At 45.0% G+C, this 17,707-nt stretch overlaps 1 protein-coding gene across 1 annotated transcript in view; it reads left to right on the top strand.

Annotated features, from left to right (window-relative positions):
• Nucleotides 1-17,707, top strand: part of MGLL (monoglyceride lipase) — a 58,866-nt gene that overhangs the window by 9,960 nt on the left and 31,199 nt on the right. Inside the window, exon 3 of the mRNA XM_010144582.1 lies at nucleotides 10,710-10,816. Within this exon, the coding sequence (XP_010142884.1) occupies nucleotides 10,710-10,816 (107 nt within the window). The remainder of the gene's footprint in view (nucleotides 1-10,709; nucleotides 10,817-17,707) is intronic.

The following is a 17,707-nucleotide window of genomic DNA, read 5'->3' as shown; positions in this document are numbered from 1 at the left end:
TCCCGTCACAGGCTGTGGCAGATGCCCCCCTCACATGTGATCCAACAAATGGTGTCTTGTAAGTTGGCAGAAGAGAAGCTCGGGAGGAAAGACAAAACATCTTCCCTGCTGCTAGCTCAGACATCAGCTCTGACTCTTTTTTGCCAGCAAGCGGCGGGGCCGCCTGGCAGTGGCGGGGTTAAAAGCTGTGGTATTGAAAGTATTTGCTCTTGATATCACTAACGCTTTTAAAAAACGGTCAGAAATATGTGGTACTTCTCAGCTTCTGGTGGAGCACTCCGCATAAAACACAGCGTTCCTGCAGCAGAATAACAGCTTGTGGTTTAAATAAATGTTGTTATTTCTGCTCTGCTGTAGGTGTACATGTATGTTTTGGTTCAGTGACTGCCAGATACTGTAAATGAGTATTGATTTCCTTTTCTATTTTAAGCTTTTCTGCAGAAAAGGCATCCCACATGCCTTTAGCTTTTTTTGCCTGTACCTAAAGTGATTGCAGCCAAGGATTGATCTGACTAAATACTCTTTTATTTTTTGTTACCACTCATCCTTGTTTAATAGTAGCTGCACCCCAAGTTGGGCAGGTCCCCATTCACCTTTTGGAGTCTAAAGCTATTACATCTAGCTCTTCCTGAGAGCAAATCCACAAGACAGTGTTTATAACTCTTTTACATTAGCGTGGCAGCCCACGCTGCCGTAGGTGAAGCTGTCTTGATGTTAGAGATGAAAGAACATTTTATGAGCAGTCCTGCCACACCTGAAGTCTGTGGACAGCCAGATTAGCTCAATGTAGCCAAGAAATAACACAGACCTGGATCTGGCAACTGTAGGCTGAATTCTTTATCCATTTGTTAACTTTTAAGTCACCTGTAGGTAAACTATTGCCCCTCATCCATGATTGAAATTTGCTTTGGTTCAAACTGTGAATAATCATTTCAGCCTTTAAAGCACATGTTGCAGTGAGCACTGCCTTAGCAGGATTCCTCGGACTCATGTGTAACTGCTTACATCCAACTTCCTCTCCTACCTCAGGTCTACTCTGGAATAGTAAATTAATTGGAACATGCTCAAAGCCTTGGCAAACGCTTTGCCTGTGACATTACTGATTTCCCAGAGGAATAGCTGCTGATATTGATTTTGACAGAGCCTGCAAAGCCTCTGGCTGCAAAGATTCCTCTCATAGCTGGCAGGGCTGAAGTGTAGCTCTGGGATGTGCTGAGATAGGATTATTCATTGGAAATTAATGTGTTTAATCTCAAAGTATGTTAAAATATACAGAAATGCTTTATGATTAAGAAATAAATCCTTGAGTTTCTGCCTCAAAGTTTACAGGATAATTCCACCTTGGATTTTGGAAAATCACACAGAAAAAAGATTGGCTCCTTATCTGTGACATCTGAACTTTTTAAGAGTTCATCAGTTTGTTAAAAAAACCCAGTAAAGATCTCTGCCAACGCAGAGGGCCGCAGAGGATCGGAGAGGTAAAGATGAGGACGTGCCCTTGGCTCACTGCAGGAAGTAATCAAGAATTCCACATCGTGGGTGGAACTACCTGGTAACAAACCATACTGTCCAGTCTAAGTGTTTCAGGGAACTGGAGTGTTAGGTTTTGCTCTAAACCATGGCCATACAATTGGGAATTGCACAGTCAGTGCTTTATTAAAAAGTAAAACCACCATACTATCTCGACTTCACAGAACACGTCAAGCTCCTTCCTTATTCACAGCTCTTTTCCAAGCTAGTGAAAATTTGCCCACGTGAGCCCAAAATGCCTGATCAGACTGCTTGAGTTGTGCAGTATTTATTGCAAGGAATGGTTGGGAAACTCTCTGACCGCCTCGTGCCAGCCGTGTGCTTTCCAGCTTCTTCCCCACACAGATGCTGGTGTGCTGAGCTGAATTCTTCTTGAGTAGCTTTTCAGTATCACTCACCATAAGTTGTCTCTTCGATCCACTCCCTGAAATAACAGCTTGAGATCGGAGGTGATTAGAGCCATGGCTCGAGTCTAAAACATGGACAATCGCATTTTTAAGAACCGTTGATTTTGTGGGGAGACTGACCATGAAGAACCCCTGGTGAGCCCCGATTGTGACCACTAGTGATGTCCAGCTCCTGCATGAAACACACTTTGTGAAAAAAGTGAAGTCAGGAAAAGTCTGTAGGCTTGTTTTAGAAGACTTTAGGAAACAGTGATTAACATTTAGATATAGTGCCTTCTGCACCACTTCACGATTTGTTGCGAACTATAACCACTTCTTAGCAAACATTTGAAAATAACCGAGCAAGCATGTTACTGAGGACTTAGAAGTCACCAAGTACACGTGTGGACTCAGCCAGAGGGATGGCCTTACTAAGTCAGTTGATTTCCATCATCTGAAAGCTGCAGAGGCTCAGCTGGAACTCCTTAACGCAGGGATGCTGAAGGCTAGTTCCATCCTCTGTGCTGCGCAGAAAGGCGAGGTTAAATGATCCACATGGGCTGAGGATGCTATGTTGGGAGCGTTCCTGTGTGGCTTGAGCTGATCCCGTAATCAAGCAGACCTTGTTCCTTTCTAGGAAGCCTGCTTGCTCTTTTAGGGTCGAGTTGGGCTTGTCAGGTTATGAAGTTATAGGAGCAATAGGTAGCGACTTGTGACTGGAACAGGTACCGGTGTTCTGAATATGCCGAGGCTGCAGGCGAGCTCGGGAAGAAGGAACTGGTTTTGCACAGCTGCTTGCAAACAGAGACATTCTTTTATATAAAAAACCCCTCCTTGTTCAGTGAACGGTTTAGTCCTGAACTAGTGAGCAGTGCTGAGTTTAAGCCATAGTGGCTGTGCAGAGGAAACTTCTGGTCCTTTAACTGCAGCTTTCTCATGCTTTGAAAGGACAGTCCGTCTAATTACACAAGCCTTTCTTTTCCCAAGGCTTTGGCTCACCAGGCAGTGCCTGCATTTTGATTTCAGGAAGAAACTGCTACGTGACTGACTAACCGGTAATTTTTTTCCCTTTGGAAATCATTAAAGGTTCAGTGCAAATCCATGAAAGAGGAGGGGGAGGTCTGTGAAAACTGGTTTTGCTCTTACTCCCCGTTTGTTGGTTCTCCATTGAGAATCGTGGTCCTGCAACCATCTTCCATCTGCAGTGGCTTTGCGTCCAAATGAAAACTAATTCTTAATAAAATTGATAAGAAATATCTTATTTTTCCTGATTTCCAAGGGATTTATGCCAGAAATTCTTTTGTTTCTTTGAATATTCTTCCGCCACACTTTGAAGCTAATCTAAAAATGTTGGGTGTGATTCCAGATTGACTTAATTTTGCAGCTGCTGTCTTCTATTTAAATAGTGCTTTGCACGGTTTTCTTAGAAAGACACTGACTGCTTTGTGCATTCATCCTTGAGAAGTATGACCCCGTTGTATATCTCTTGCAGCCCTTGTACCCAGGAAGGGCTGAAGCAGATCAAAGTACAGAACTGGAATGTCCGATTCCAAACTTACTCTCGGACAGGTCCAGGGGCAGTTCTACCCAGGCTCCCCCTGAGTTATCCCTGCCTCAGTCCTCTGCGTGTGGCAATGCCTGTACCTTGCCTCCTTGGAAACAGAAGTCATCATTCTTTCAAGGATTCCTGTGCTCTGTAGAAGTGCAGCAGCAAGAGGAAAACACAGCTTCAAACCCTGAGCCGCCTGCATCTCCAGAGTGCTTGTCTGCCTTGCAGACTCAGAGCAGCAGGTCTGGCAGCGAGTTCTGTCGAGGAAAATCCCATCTCTGATATCAAAGTGGAGGATGTCTCCCTGAGGCAGCCCATGTAACCCTAGAATCCCTCCTCTTCAGTTTTATACAAGAAAGGGCTGGGAAGATCCGGCCAGTGAATTTTAAGCTACACACCACACATTTCACCTCTGATCTCAGCTTGTGTCCCCTAAAATATTAATTCAAAGCTTCCTTGAAACAGAATACAGCTGGTCTCAAATGCTAACTTTGCAGAGATTTGTCCGGAGCTATGCAGTTGCGAGGTCCCAATAATTCCTTCCCCTCCACCCCCACCTGAATTTTCCATCAGATCTTTCGCCTGTATTCGACCACCCATGAGCTATTCTGGGTGAGTCTTGCTTTTGGAAGAGCTACAATAAATCAGCATAAGCTGTTTCTCCACATTGTTTTCTGCTGGCTCTAGCTAGATCCTGTTGAACCTTTTGTTTTGAAATCTATCTGTACGACCCAGTTCTGCCTCTGCTCCATTGATTTATGGTGTCCACAGTTCCTGGTGTTGGTGAATAACTTACCCATGTTGCTCCTCTTGTAGGTCATGGCAGTTCTCCAATGTCATCCTAACTCTGTGCTGTTGAGGGGTTGTGATTTCCAGATGCATGATGAGACCAGGCTTGCAAACGTGTTGCAAGGGAGTTCTCATGGAAGCAAGCGCAGATTTTAAGACTGAGCCCTAAGTCTCTATGTTAGACAGCAGAATTCTGCTTAAACTAACAGCAGCAGCCCCTTTGGACAGCTTTGAATGGGAACTTCCAAGCCTGAGTAAACAGGAAAAGAAAGAAGCAGAGTTTGCTGGAGAGGTTTATTTTTTAATTGCTTTGTGAGATATCCGTGGTCTGTGATACTGAGAGAAGGTCCATAGAGAGTCCAGGCGATTGCCATTCTGACTTGCTTTTTCTCCTGAGCTGGGAAAAATAGCTGTAGAACTGCTAGTCTGACGTAACATTGCTCAACTTCAATGACAGCAGAAGGAAAGAGGTGGCTACCCGGATTATGGACCTACATGGCAAAGCTATGGGCCAGTAAGAGCAGAGGCTAAGAATGCATTCCTGAAAAAAACCGAGCAAGAGAACAAGCAAAGCTCGGAGGTGTAATGCCTCCTTGAAACATGGCTGGAATGGGAGCAAAGTCACTGTCTCTTGCACCTTCAGAGTGATGTAGCTCTGCAGGTTTCCTAGAGATGGAAGGGCACCGAGAAGGGACATGCCTGACTCCACCATAAATATTCCTGTTTAACCAGACTCGCCAGGCTGACCTCTTGGCTAACAGTGTAGGTCATGAGCATGCAGAGCATGAGAGAAATTGCCATAATTATTTGTAATCCCTGCCCATGGCCCAAGTTTTGTCAGGGTTGCTTCAGGACACAAATCCCCTCAGGAAACAAAGGTGCAAAAGCTGACTCCGAAAGCAGGTACAGAGAACTTCATGTCTTGCACTCAGAGAAAGAGGACTCTCAGGAGTCCTCCAGAGAAAAGGTCACCACTAGTGAACAAAACAATTAATTCTTCATTATGTGTTCTTGGAAATTATTAGCTGGAAATTTTTTTTTTTTTTAAAAAAGGGTAATCTTTAACCAAATACCAAAGGCAGAAAATTGGAATGACAGCTAAAGCTCAACAAAGTTACAAGCTGCTTAATGCATAATCGTCTTATGTGAAAGATAACTAGTCTTCCTAATCAGTGAGGACCACTAACCCTGCTCACCCAGGAGCACACACCTTTAACCGATTTTCCAGTATGATATACTTTGGAAGGAAAACAAGCATGCATGACATGACAGTTTTTAGAAGTTCTGTGAGCAACCACCCAGTTGCTTGTCCAAAAATGCCACCAGTGAAATGTTTTTTATAAATACAGGTTAAGTGTTCACTCTGGTTCTAAGACTCAGGCTGCTGCCAGCTACAAAGGAACTGATAAATCAGCTCAAACACCGCAACAATATGTGACAATTTCAGTGAGCCAGTCATTTTTCTGGCAGCCTAGTTAATTCAGAGCTTTCCTGACAGCTTTTTAAAAGTTACTGTAGGAATTCAGTGTTAGGTATTGAAAACTGCTCCGGTCAGGTGTTCTGTGTCAGAGCTGCTCTGGTTCTGGTAACAGCATACCTCATACCAAACGAGAAGCGTAGCTGCCTTACGTAGTATTAGCTTAAGCTGCAAGGCTTGATTCAGGAGATCACTTCTGCATCTGATTAAATCAGCCCTTATTCTGGACAGCATTTATAAATCCTTTTTTAACTTTCATCTCGTACTTCGTAAGTCCTACTGACTCTCATGAGTTGGGGGAAGTTTCCTGAGGTTAAGCAAGTGCTTGAATATTGTTTTGAAGAGGGATGCTTTGAATGGAGTGGGAAAGCTCGCATTTTTCATATACGTCGTCACAGGAAGCTTCTCTTCCGTTCTTTGGACTAGACCCAGAGTTTTGGGTTATTTTCTGGCAATAAAATAGTGTGCATGGGGTGGGAGGGTGGGGTCCTACAGAAGTGGTTCTGTCCCTAGAGGACACAAGATGTTAAAATCATACCGTCCCGCTCACAGCCTTCCCTGTCCAGTTCAGTCTCAACGTGATTTTTGTTGAAGGTAAAGCAAGAACATGGGTCTTATGTCCCACAGGACCCAAGTCCTGAGCTGTGTTTCTGGCCTGCCAGATTTCGTAGCACAGCAGCTTTCTCAGTGTTGTGAGTGAGAACCTCTGAAACTGGTTCTGCTCTTGCACCTAAAGGTGAACTCCTGCTCTGCGAAGCTGTTTCCCACACGAGAAGTGAAATATTAGAGGATGTGAAGTTACCGCAAGAAATACGTAAGGGTTGCAAACAGCGAAAGCTTAGATCAGCTGGTGACCTCTCTGAGAGGCAGGACAGAACGGCAACGTCTTCATAAGGGTTTGTGCACACCAACGTTGCATCACAGCCCAGCCTCTACCACTCCCAGCCTCCCCGATTCAGGAAAGGACGTTTGCACGTGCCTGGCGCCAACCGCGTGTGTGGCATCGCTGTGTGTTGCTTACTTAGCAAACAGCCACACTGGCGGGACTGATACCAGCCGTGGGTGAGCAGCACGGCGGGCTGTGGGAGCAGGGACTGGTCTCTGGAATATGCCATCACCTCCTCATGGGAAACAAGTAAACACAGCCAGTCGTTGATTTGAACAAAGACAAATATTGTCCTGCCCTCTTGGTGCAATGAGGAACCGCATCCCTTTGCCAAGCTGTGCAGTACCAGCAGGGAGAAACAGGCAGTGGGGAGGGAGGAGGAGGTGGTGAGGACTATGGGAAGGGCAGGGATCTGTGTTAAAACTGCCTGTTGCCTTTGCAAACATCAGTCAATAAAACGGTTTCTTTGAATAGCCATAATCGTTGTTGCACCAGTTAGGTGAGAGCAAGCAGGTGGATGCTTACTCACGCTCAGCTCACACCTTGGCTGTGCGTGGGGACACACCCGCCGAGTGAGGAGGAGTCGTGCTGCTGTGTGATTAGCTGCTTTACTGGGCAGATGCCAAAACGAGGGTATTTCGAGATGTTGGGCGATTGCAGTTCCAGCAGCCAAAGCCAGCTGAAGCACCCAAAGATACATCAGGTTTCTCTGACTGCGGTTGGAGAGACCGGAGTTGGCAGGGGTTCAGGCACAGGTCAGCCTCCACCAGAAAGCTTAGCAGGCTGCGCGTGGTGTTTCTGCCCGAGATGGGCGAGTTTCCAAGGATTTCACCAGTGCAATTGCAAGAGCTGGGGGTGAAGAAATTTCTCCCCAGGATCAATTTGTTAGATGGCCAACACACAAACCTTGCTTAAACAGAATTTCCACCGAGGTCATGCACAGAGGCACTCCGATCCTATAAAATCTTACAGCCTGCAGGGTTTCTGTATTAATTTTAAATGACTCTGTTGAAAGCAGTCTCTGACGTTCTGTTTTTCAGCCACTGTGGTGGGAAAAAGCAGGCTGCAATTTGAGAGCAAGGGTGCCTGCAAAAATGTTTACATTCAGTAAAGAACTGCTGTCAATCTAATCACTTGTTGTATTTTCATGCCAGCTTGCTTCTGAAAATATGTTGAACCATGTATTTGTTACACTGCCTTCAGGTATGATTTGCCAAATCTAAGCTTGTTTTGTAACGGAAAATGGGAGATCAGGTGGAAGAGCCAAATCCTGCGGTCCAATATTCATACTAATTTCTACTTTTCAAGCTGTTGTTTTTAGTGTATGGACCCTGTGCTTAGACCTGAAAGCCAGAGCTAACGAGCTCTGTAGATGTGACCTAGGTTTTAGTCAGTAAAGCCACTCTCATTTTTTATTGAACAACAAAATGAGCTGCTTCTGTTTTGACATGACATAATGATTTGGAAATTTTAGTCCTTGTTTAAAGGGCAAAACTTTCCAAAGTATCTAAGTCTTCTCGACAGCTACTGCCGTTAGGGCTCATAAGGCACAAACAGTCTCAGGAATTTTATTCAGTATTTTGCAGACAAATAATAACCCAGGTCTCTTCCCCATGCTGTCCAAAGGGACACCATGTTCTGCGGTGCCTGGCAGTGGTTGTGCTATGTGAGGGGAGAGCTTGCACAGACACCTTGCCTCCCCGAAGCACTGAGGTTTTATTTTTCTCACTGGTTTCAGAGAAGGCGAGGGGTCCGAGCATCTAGCAAGATGCTGTCAGGCAAGGTCATGGTGCTGCATCAGTGTGAATGAAAGCAAAATTAGGGCTTTGCCGTCGGGGGGATGAAATAACAGCAAGAATTTCCTGGCAGAGATCTCTTTGCCAGCTTCCCATTAGGTTTCATTCACTTGTTCCATTTCAGAACATACACACAAATAATATTTCTCTGAGAAATGAAGGGCTGTATTCTGTCAGCCAAGTTGCACCTTAATCTCTGTGCCTAGTTAGCAGGAAAAATAGAGATCCGCTGAAGAGTGGCTGAGGGCTTAAGTAAGATGCTGAGCAGGGAAGCTGTCAGGAGCAAGTAACAGGAGGTACGCAGCAGAGGCCTGAGTCTGGCTGGGTCTGTTGGATGTCGAGGTGATGGGTACACGGGAATTTTCTGTCACATTTCCTTAGTTCCTGCATCAGTGTCCCGTGCTGTGCCACAGAGTCCAGAGCCTGGCTGTGCTTCACCCCCTGCTGCATTTGTCAATGTTTGGCAAATCTGCCAGCCCCAGATTTGGGGACTGAGAAGTCTTTTGAGGTGACGCGGGACCAGGGCTGAGGTATCAGACCGTTACGTATAAGTGGAGGCAGAAGCATTTGGATGGTGCCTCCCATTTTCAGGGGCACGTATAGAGTAACAACGCTCTCTTCCAGCACTAGCTGCAGTGTCTCTGCTGGGCTTCCTCTGTCTGGGAGACGCGGGTCATGTAAAGCCGTGATGCATCTGCTGTGGAAAGTGAATATTGTCCACTGTGGAATGAGCAGTGTCTCCGTTTCTTCAGTGCTTGGAGCTACACGAATAGACCCTGCAGTCTGAAAATCTGACTGTCTGGCAAATACATTGATAAGCTGTCCAATCTACTGACTGGGGAGGATGGCAAAGGAAGAAATGACTGCTCCACACTGGTCCTGAGACCTTTGGTGATACTAAAGAGCATTTGTAAGGCACAGCAAATGAAATGTGTTGTGTGCCCTAACGTCATTAATTAGTGTCAGACAGATACCAGAGCATCTCTGCGTTGCTGCTTTTGTGTTTGCAGTGTGCTCTGTAAAATCCTTCTGGTTTTGATAGATGCTCTTCCAGGTTGTCTAGTGTGAGCAAGTACTTTGAAGCCACATGCTGAGCAAAGAGCTAGAGCGGGATTTTCTACGTTTTCCAACGTTTTTTTAAGTTTAAACATATGAAGATCAAAGCAGTTTATTGCAGTGAATTCGCTGACTTAAAAGGTATTCAAAACCTCAATCAAAATAAAGTTGAGGAATTCACTAGCTGTAAAGTGCTGTCGTTATTATATGTTGTCAGTTCACTTAATATTGCACTGTTAATGTACTGAAAAAGTCTCACTTGTAGCTGTCAGGCTGTTTTGTGGTTGCTGATGTTGCAATGACGATTAGTACTTTTAAATATGTTATGTTTGTGTTGCTGAAGCTGCTTTTGAAATAGTCACCTGTTGAGTTCAGCAAAACTTCTGTGATTTCATTGCTACTTCTGCTACAGCTCTAGTCTCATTCTAGATAAACTTTTCCCAGCAAAAACACTGGGAAGGTTCATTCAACTTCCGTCACTTTCACTTGATGCCATTCCAGTAAAAGTAAAGTACCACTGGTAAAACTGGAATCTTCTAAGATAAGTATTTGCTTGTCTCTCAGAAAGAAGTGTTGGTCAGACTGGCTTTTTAATGATCGCTGTCGGTAGTTGTACAGGGGCTGTGTAAGAGTCGCTTTAATCTCCAAAGTGAAGCAACTGTTTTGGGGCAGAAATTGGAATGGTAAAATTACCAGAATTTGAGTCAAAGGATAAAATTCCAAACTCCAAAGTTCTGGACTCTGCTTGGGACCTATTTTTTTAGCTGGAACTTCATCTTTAAGAGTGCTCTGTGGCATCAATGTTGCAAGTTATAAAGCTAAGGACAATATTTGTATTTGAAACCACAGAGACATACCAGTTCCAAAAGAAATCAAAGGCCACACTTACACTATAGGAACAGTTGATGCCTCAAGCCCAAGGTGGAGTTACCCAGTTCAAGGGTGGATGCTGATGCCCATCTGCATCTTCAACTTGCAGCAGACCATGGTGGCAGACAAATGAGACAAGGCAGTGTCTGGAGAAGACCAGGTTGATGGTGGGTCAGGATGGCAATCGTTTCCCCTCTGTTCAAACCCACCCGCTATACAGTTTATACATAAATAAACATACAAATTACCTTGTATTTGCTGATGTCTGAAATGCTGTTGCGAAGTTGAATATGCTGGTTTTACTTGTAGCTCTGAAGCCTTTGTGGGTGGATTGCAAAGTTAATGATTTGTACCTTAATGCTCCATTTAGGGCCCTCGTGTTTATCGCTCATGGCGCTGGGGAACACTGCGGCCGCTATGATGACTTGGCCCAGAGGCTGACAGGACTTAACTTGTTTGTTTTTGCCCATGACCACGGTGAGTAGCCTAAAACAGTACTTGATTTACAGCAGCTCAGGACTTTACTGAAGTAAATGGCATTAAAGCTACTCGGCAGTGAGAGAAGAGTCAATATAATATTTACGCCTCGGCATAAATGAGAAAGCGATCATCTCTTGCTGTGTGAAGATCTGCATATTTAATCTGTAAAAAGCAGTCCCTGTTTACCTTGAGTTTTCCTCAGCCTTGTCCTTGACATTACTGCTGGTGCTATTTTAACCCCTCTGTAAAGGATTATTTCTCTGTCACCTGTCTCTTGGGGGGTGAAAAGGTATTGTCCACTGTGGAGAGTGGACAGGTGGGAGTAGGAGCCATTTCTGCTGGATTTGTGGTCGAGGTCCGGAACAATCCCAGAGGGGAGGCTGAAATGACAGCATAGCTTTCGTATACTGCTACAACTAACACTGCTGCACCCTTGGGACGTGGAGAGGTGTGGAGACATCACAGACCTTTCTTTAGACACATCTCCACAGTGCAGCAGAGACCCCAAAGCTGGCTGTACACATCTCATCTCTGATGAGAAAGCAGTTTGAGTGCATCTATGGCTGTGGTAACACAGCAACGCCACCTCAGCCCTCAGCCAGGAGGTCTGGGCAGTGCTGCGCCATGTGGACTTACTGTCCCAGCCTCTTCTGGCTTGAAAGTCACTGCTTTGTGCTCTGTTCAGTGACACAGATACGCTGGGTAGCACCAGATCTCCTGCAGCGCATGAACTGGGACATCCCGATGACATCTTTGAACCTAACTCTTCCAGCTTCATGACTTCCTTGTCTTGGAAGTCTTTGCTTTGTTTTTATCTTTGAAGATCGCTGCCTCTCCACAAGAGTCACTCCAGATATTGGCAAAATCAATCGATGGGATTAGTGATGGCAGTGGACAAAAGCAAGGCCCGGTTTTGAGGTGACAGGTTGAAATGGGATGAATCTCAGTCGGTGTCAATCTGATCCCCTTCTGGCAGACTGGCCACTGGCGCTGGAAGGTGCACTGCAACACACTGGAAAGCACCCTGCAGTTTACTTGGCTGAAGCTGAGACTCAGACCTGCCCCTACATCCCCTCAAAGACAGGACTGCTTAATTTGAGCTTCAAAATCCTGAATGCGTGTGAGGCATTGCACCATTTGGTCTGCGAGGGGAAAGGCAAAGCCTCACTGAATGCAGGTAGCCAAGGCTTCCCCTCACACCTGCCCTCATGACTTCCTTTCAATCACAGCACTGCACTTGATGTGCAAAAATGAACCCTGTTTTTTCACTCAGAAAGAGAATACCTAGTCCTTGGGACAGCTTGCAAGGAAAAGAAAGAAAAGCCATGTGATTTTTCTGGACAACTGACGCCATGCCGTGTTCAGGACTGCCTTTACAAAGACAGATGACTTGTGCAGAGGATCGTTGCTGTCTCTCTCTCCCTATATAGTCATAATATTTCTCAGTGTTGATTCATTCATTTTCATGGTCTTCCTTCTGAGCTGGAGGAAGGCTAGCAGGAGCCTGCAGTAATCCCGGTAGAAAGTGTCTCCATTCCCCTCTGTTTGTCTGTATGGCGTAAAGTTAACGAGCAAGGCGATGGAACAGGCCACATGCCGTCCCCTCTGCAGCTGCTGTTAGCCAACCACAGACAATATATACACGAGGTTACTGAACTCTGGGACACACAGTTTGCTCAGAGACACCATGGGCATGTGAGAGACTGCAGATGTTCTCTGTACATGCACAGTGTCATCCCTTAGTCCCACATTCCCTTAAAACCTGAGAAAGGTTTTAAGAAGTAGAGTTAAAATAATGTTTGAAGCAGCAAACCTCGAAGAAATGATTAAACGTTGTATTTATTGCATGGATTTGATACGGAGAATGGTTCTGTTGATGGAGAATGGCCTTTGGGGTGAGGGTTCCTGTCAGGCATGCTTTGTGCTGTATAATGAGACAATTACTTGCTCTCTTTTTCCTTAAGTATCTTTTTTACTAGCGACGCATAAATATTTTCTGGATTTTTTTCTGTAGACTGGTGTTGCTGGATTAATTAGTTCACTTAAATTAGCACAAACCTGGTTGCTCAGGTCAGTTAACAACTTCATTCTCCCTGTCAAACCTACAGTTTTCTTTGTAAAGGCGGTTTGGTTTTCTGTATCAGCGATGGCGAGAGAGGAGGGAGGAACCCCAAAGCAGAGCGATGGAAACACGGTTGTGTTACACAAAGAGCTGGTTTAACTGAGCCCAGATTCACTGTAAGTTAGAAAGACAGCTAACATAGTTTAGGCTCTGTAAAATAATCTCTGCACCTAAAGAGGTAAGTGGTGAGGATAAACTTTGATGGAATACAGGTTACAGCCTGAGCTGGGTGCCGGTGAGAGCTGAACACCATGAGCGCCTGCATGGCTGCATGGGCTCGGATCAGACTGGCTTTCCTCCCCCGTTTGATCTATTCCAAGTCACTTCAACAGTGTGTTTCCCCTTTGTGTCTTGTCCTTTGGGTGTCTTTGGGTAATATTAATTATTCAATTGTGTTAGCAAAATAATTGCTTTCTGTTCCCCATCTCTTACAGCGGCTTTTAGTCTTATGAGGTTGGTGTAGATTTCCTGACCTGGACATTTGTTCTGGTTCTGGTATTCTCGTGGATAAAATTCCCAATATAGGTGCATTATCTGTGAGATTATTAATGCAGTTCCACAGCGTGACTATTATGATTTCCCAAATGAGTTGGGAAGTTACTAGGGCTGTAGTATGCGTGACTTGACTGATTTATGCTGTGTCTATCCTTCAGTCAAAAGAAGGAATAATCATTTCCATTTATATTGCTGAGTCTGTGGGAGCTCGCGCACTGGCTCTCAATCTTGCCGAAGGCTGCTCTGCGCTGCTTCCTGCTATACACGGCTTCAGCAAAAGAGTTGGCACTTCAGAGAGTAACAGTATTCACCCAAATTTGGGGTTTAGTGTTGTCCCGTAAAAGGTATCACCGGCTCAGTCAGTCGGTCAGGATTTGTATATTTTCTCTTTGGGGTATTTCATAGTAATCCTAAGACCGCTGGACCTCCTAGATATGTATTAAAAATTTTCCATAGTGGTTGTGAAAATTTAATTTCGGAAAACTTCATAACCCTACCTTACATCTGAGATTATTAAATTGCTTTGTTTTATATCAGTCCCATGAAAGAGGAAGATGGTGTTGCTTTACAACACAGCGTTTTTTCCTGTGGTCTCTTAGGTGTCTTTTCTAATAGGCAGGTGACCCTTTCTCCTGGGTTTACTTGGCCTGCAGCCTCATGAAGGCAGAGTTCAGGCTGCAGGGGTGACCTTGCTATGCACTTCTGCAAGCTTTAGGTATTGTGAAATGACATCTCACGCTTTCAATTTCTTTCCTATATTACTATCATTATGGCAACATTCCAATACAGAAAAAAGAGACAAACCTATTAGGTTATTGGCAATCAATTTAGGAAAGCCCTCTTAGAAGGAATACCCATGGGAGATTCATCAGCCTGGAGTGATATTGTAATTCTTCAGTCAGTCGCAGGCAAATTGCAGCTCCTTTAGTTACAATGCGGTATTTTTAGGGATCTGTAAAGCTGAGAGCCAAGGAAAATGAGAATAAAGGATAGAGAATGTGGCTTTGTTTTCTCATACCAGGCATTTTCAGTTGGTAAAGCACATGATGTTCCAGCTATCCTCATCTCTCTTCCTATAACATCTCATTTGCTGAGATCGTATTCTCTGTGGTTGCATTACGTGGCCAGAACCCAGAACAGCCACAATTTCACCTTCAAAAGTACATGTCAACTAATAGCAGTTACAAAAGCATTTCCAAGATGCAAGGGCCACAAAAATGTGTTTACTTCTCTCACGTTTTTTCACAATAGTGGCTCTGGCTCTGGCTCTCTTTTTCACTTGGACGTGCTGGTGCTTCTCACAGGTAACGTGGCTGTCTTACATGAAGACGAGGGAGGTGAAATACTTAGCCCTAACCTGTCAGCAGTTCCTTAGAGTTGCTTGAGGACAGCCTTTCCAAGCTCCCTCTCTCTCCAGACAGAATAAACCTGTCCTGGTACGTGGAGACCCTCTTTGAAGCTGTCGGATTTCCCACTCTCGAGATTCGTGTAAAGTCAGATCAAAGCAGAGGGAAAGGTTGCAGCTCTAACAGCTTTTTCATATTCCTTAGATGTTTCTAACTGAAGTTCAGCTTTCTTTTTCAGCCCCACTGCTACCTTTTTTGTGGCAAGGATTTCCGATGGGTTAGAAGGTCCTTCTTGTCACCTGCTGCTGCTTGTGCTCCCCATTAATTTTCTCACTGTTTTTTCTATTTAACAAAGCACTTATTTCTAAAAAGCAGAAAATAGCCAGAGTAGAGGTTTTTAAATGCATCAAATATTAGCTGGTTTTGCTTTGTTGTTTTTTTTCCCCAAGTGATTGTTGTATTGTTCTTGTAACTGTTAAAAGACCATTTTGTTGATGACAACAGAAGGCTTTTATTTATTGATAGTGCTAGAAAGGATTGATCTACACAGAAAGGTTAAAAAGGACTAAACATGGTCAAACTGGGAGGGGGGGAATGACTAAGAAGGATGTCAGCATTCATCAGAGCAAGAATTAGGGTAGTGCTGTGAGAAGTAACAGCTCGTGGACCTCAGCGTGAGGGAATGTTCCTGGAGAGCAGCGCTCCCTGATGATGTGATCCGGCAGGCTTCAGGGCCATCTCCAAGGATGGAGTCAGCAAGGCCTTGGCAAGCGTTATTTGGAGCTGGTTTGCTTGCAGAGCAGCGTAACTGTTCCTTGGTGACTGTCAGCAAGTCTGGGTGTGGGCACTCTTACCCATAGCAATCTGTTCTCTCTCTGCTTCCTCTGACTGAGTCCACCTCGCTAGAGCAGGAAGAGTTTAAACTGCTTTTCTGCAGAGACATGGGAAAGAATGGCACTCATTGTTTGCACTTCCTTTGATAGGAGGCTTACAATGGGTTGTGGGCATTTTTATTTATTTTTTTCCAGAGGAGGGCTCCTGGCCTTCAGCAAAATACGTGAACATTGTTGGGAAATAAAACCTTCCATATGTGCTACTGGAAATAACCTCAGGTGTGGCCACATTAGCATTTTCAGGAGTGAAAAATTACTGTTGTCCTCACAAATCCCGTCTTCATTCATGCCCCCCGCAGCAGGAAGAACCTCACACAGAACTAGGATTTGCTTGCACATGAAGTTGCACTACCTGAGCCGTACCAGCAGCCGTGCTCTGGCCACTGGACTGCTACTGAAGTGCTCATCCTTAGGCAGATGCTTTCCACAGCTAGGAAAGATAATACAGTACTAACTGTGCACCTGTATCAGTGCATCCTTTCTCAGGCTTTTTCTGAAGTGATGAAAGTTGTTTTCCTGGGAGAAGTTCTTAGTGCTGCCCAGCCCCATGCATAAATACAGGTGCAGAACCGACTGCATGATGAGGCAGTAGGTTCCTGTAGGTATCCTGTAGTAGGATAGCATGGCTGGCAGGCAGTGACATCTGCAGTCATGCAAAACACACGTTTCCCACACACAAGGGTCCGGGGGGAGTGGAAAATGCTGTTAGAGTTCACAGTTTGGAGTGGTGTCTGCAAGGACAGAAGGACAGTTGGAGCCCAGCTGTCAGGTTGAGTTCCTCTCTCTCCCTGTGTATTCCCTCTGCATAAAACCCCACTCCTGAAGAGTCAGGAGACCTTTCTTGTAATATTTTTACTAACAGTTCCCATCTGAAGACTCCTGGCCCATTCATATTTGTCAGATGAGGGCTGCTGTGGGGGCATTTGCCACTGACAGTTCGTTAGAATCAAAGAAGGAAGTTCTTCAGAGCTTCAGATTAAACTTCTCAGGTACATTCCCTATGGGGAAGTTAGTCCTTTTGTTCTTCAAATTATCTCGACTAGTCTGTCATAGAAGACAGGTTTTTATAATAACTCATTTGGAGTGGAGGGAGAGCTGCTAACGGCTGATTAATCTGTCCCACCATGATACGAGTGTATGGACATGAACCTTGTGCATATAGCTCTGAAAACTGCTAGGCTGAAAGCTTATGACAGAGCAAACCCAACAGGAATTCACAGGGAACATTTAAATGATTCTTTGACCCTTGATCCACATTAAGTGTCGTATAGACCCGTGAGCCCTGCCTGGAATTCATGCATTCTCCCCGTCTAACCCCAGGGTAAGAGTAGTCGTAAATGTGGCTGTGATGTCAAAAGCAGGCTGTGATGTCAAAAGCAGTACTGCCAGTGCCGGTTTTATCCCTGTTTTGACTGTGTTCGGTACAGTCCCCAGCCAGTCTAGCTCTCTCTAGTCTTTCCTTCTCCAGATGTTGAACAAAGGTAGCAGTCAGGCTTATCTGCCTTCCAGGAGAGCAGCGAGGAATGCTTAGCATGTGCAGGCCACACAGGAGGCGAAACCACGGCGGGTACTTACAGGGTGAGAGTGCAGATCCTGCACTGTGTAATTCCTTAGGCAGTGAGAAAACTGTAAGAACCTGGAGCAAAGTTCTCCTGTAAACCGCATAGCTAATGAGTGAACTTCCTTCTGCCACCCTTTTCTAACTCTGTTCTGGTTACGGGGATTCTCATGTGAAGTGGGGCTACAGTGTGTGCTTCTGTCAACACAGACATTAATTATGAACTTGAAGACCAAAAAGCAAGATGAACCAGCCTGCCCGCCCGCAATGAGCATCAGCCGAAGTGAAAACAGTTGCTTCTCACCTCCAGGTCTTCTGGAGTCACGACTGGTCTTGTAGCACTGGATCTCAGACCAGCAATGGCAGCTCGCTGAGAAAAGCAGGTCATTTGGTTTAAGCCTCTCTGAAATTACAGGCAAAATGATTGACACTGCTAAGATGCAACCTTCCCCACGCAGTGGACAAGCTCTTGAA

Source organism: Buceros rhinoceros, unplaced genomic scaffold, assembly GCF_000710305.1.
Source record: "Buceros rhinoceros silvestris isolate BGI_N320 unplaced genomic scaffold, ASM71030v1 scaffold16541, whole genome shotgun sequence".
Taxonomy (NCBI): domain Eukaryota; kingdom Metazoa; phylum Chordata; class Aves; order Bucerotiformes; family Bucerotidae; genus Buceros; species Buceros rhinoceros.
The sequence above is the reverse complement of the archived record's forward strand: the minus strand, read 5'-3'. Positions and strand labels throughout refer to the sequence as shown.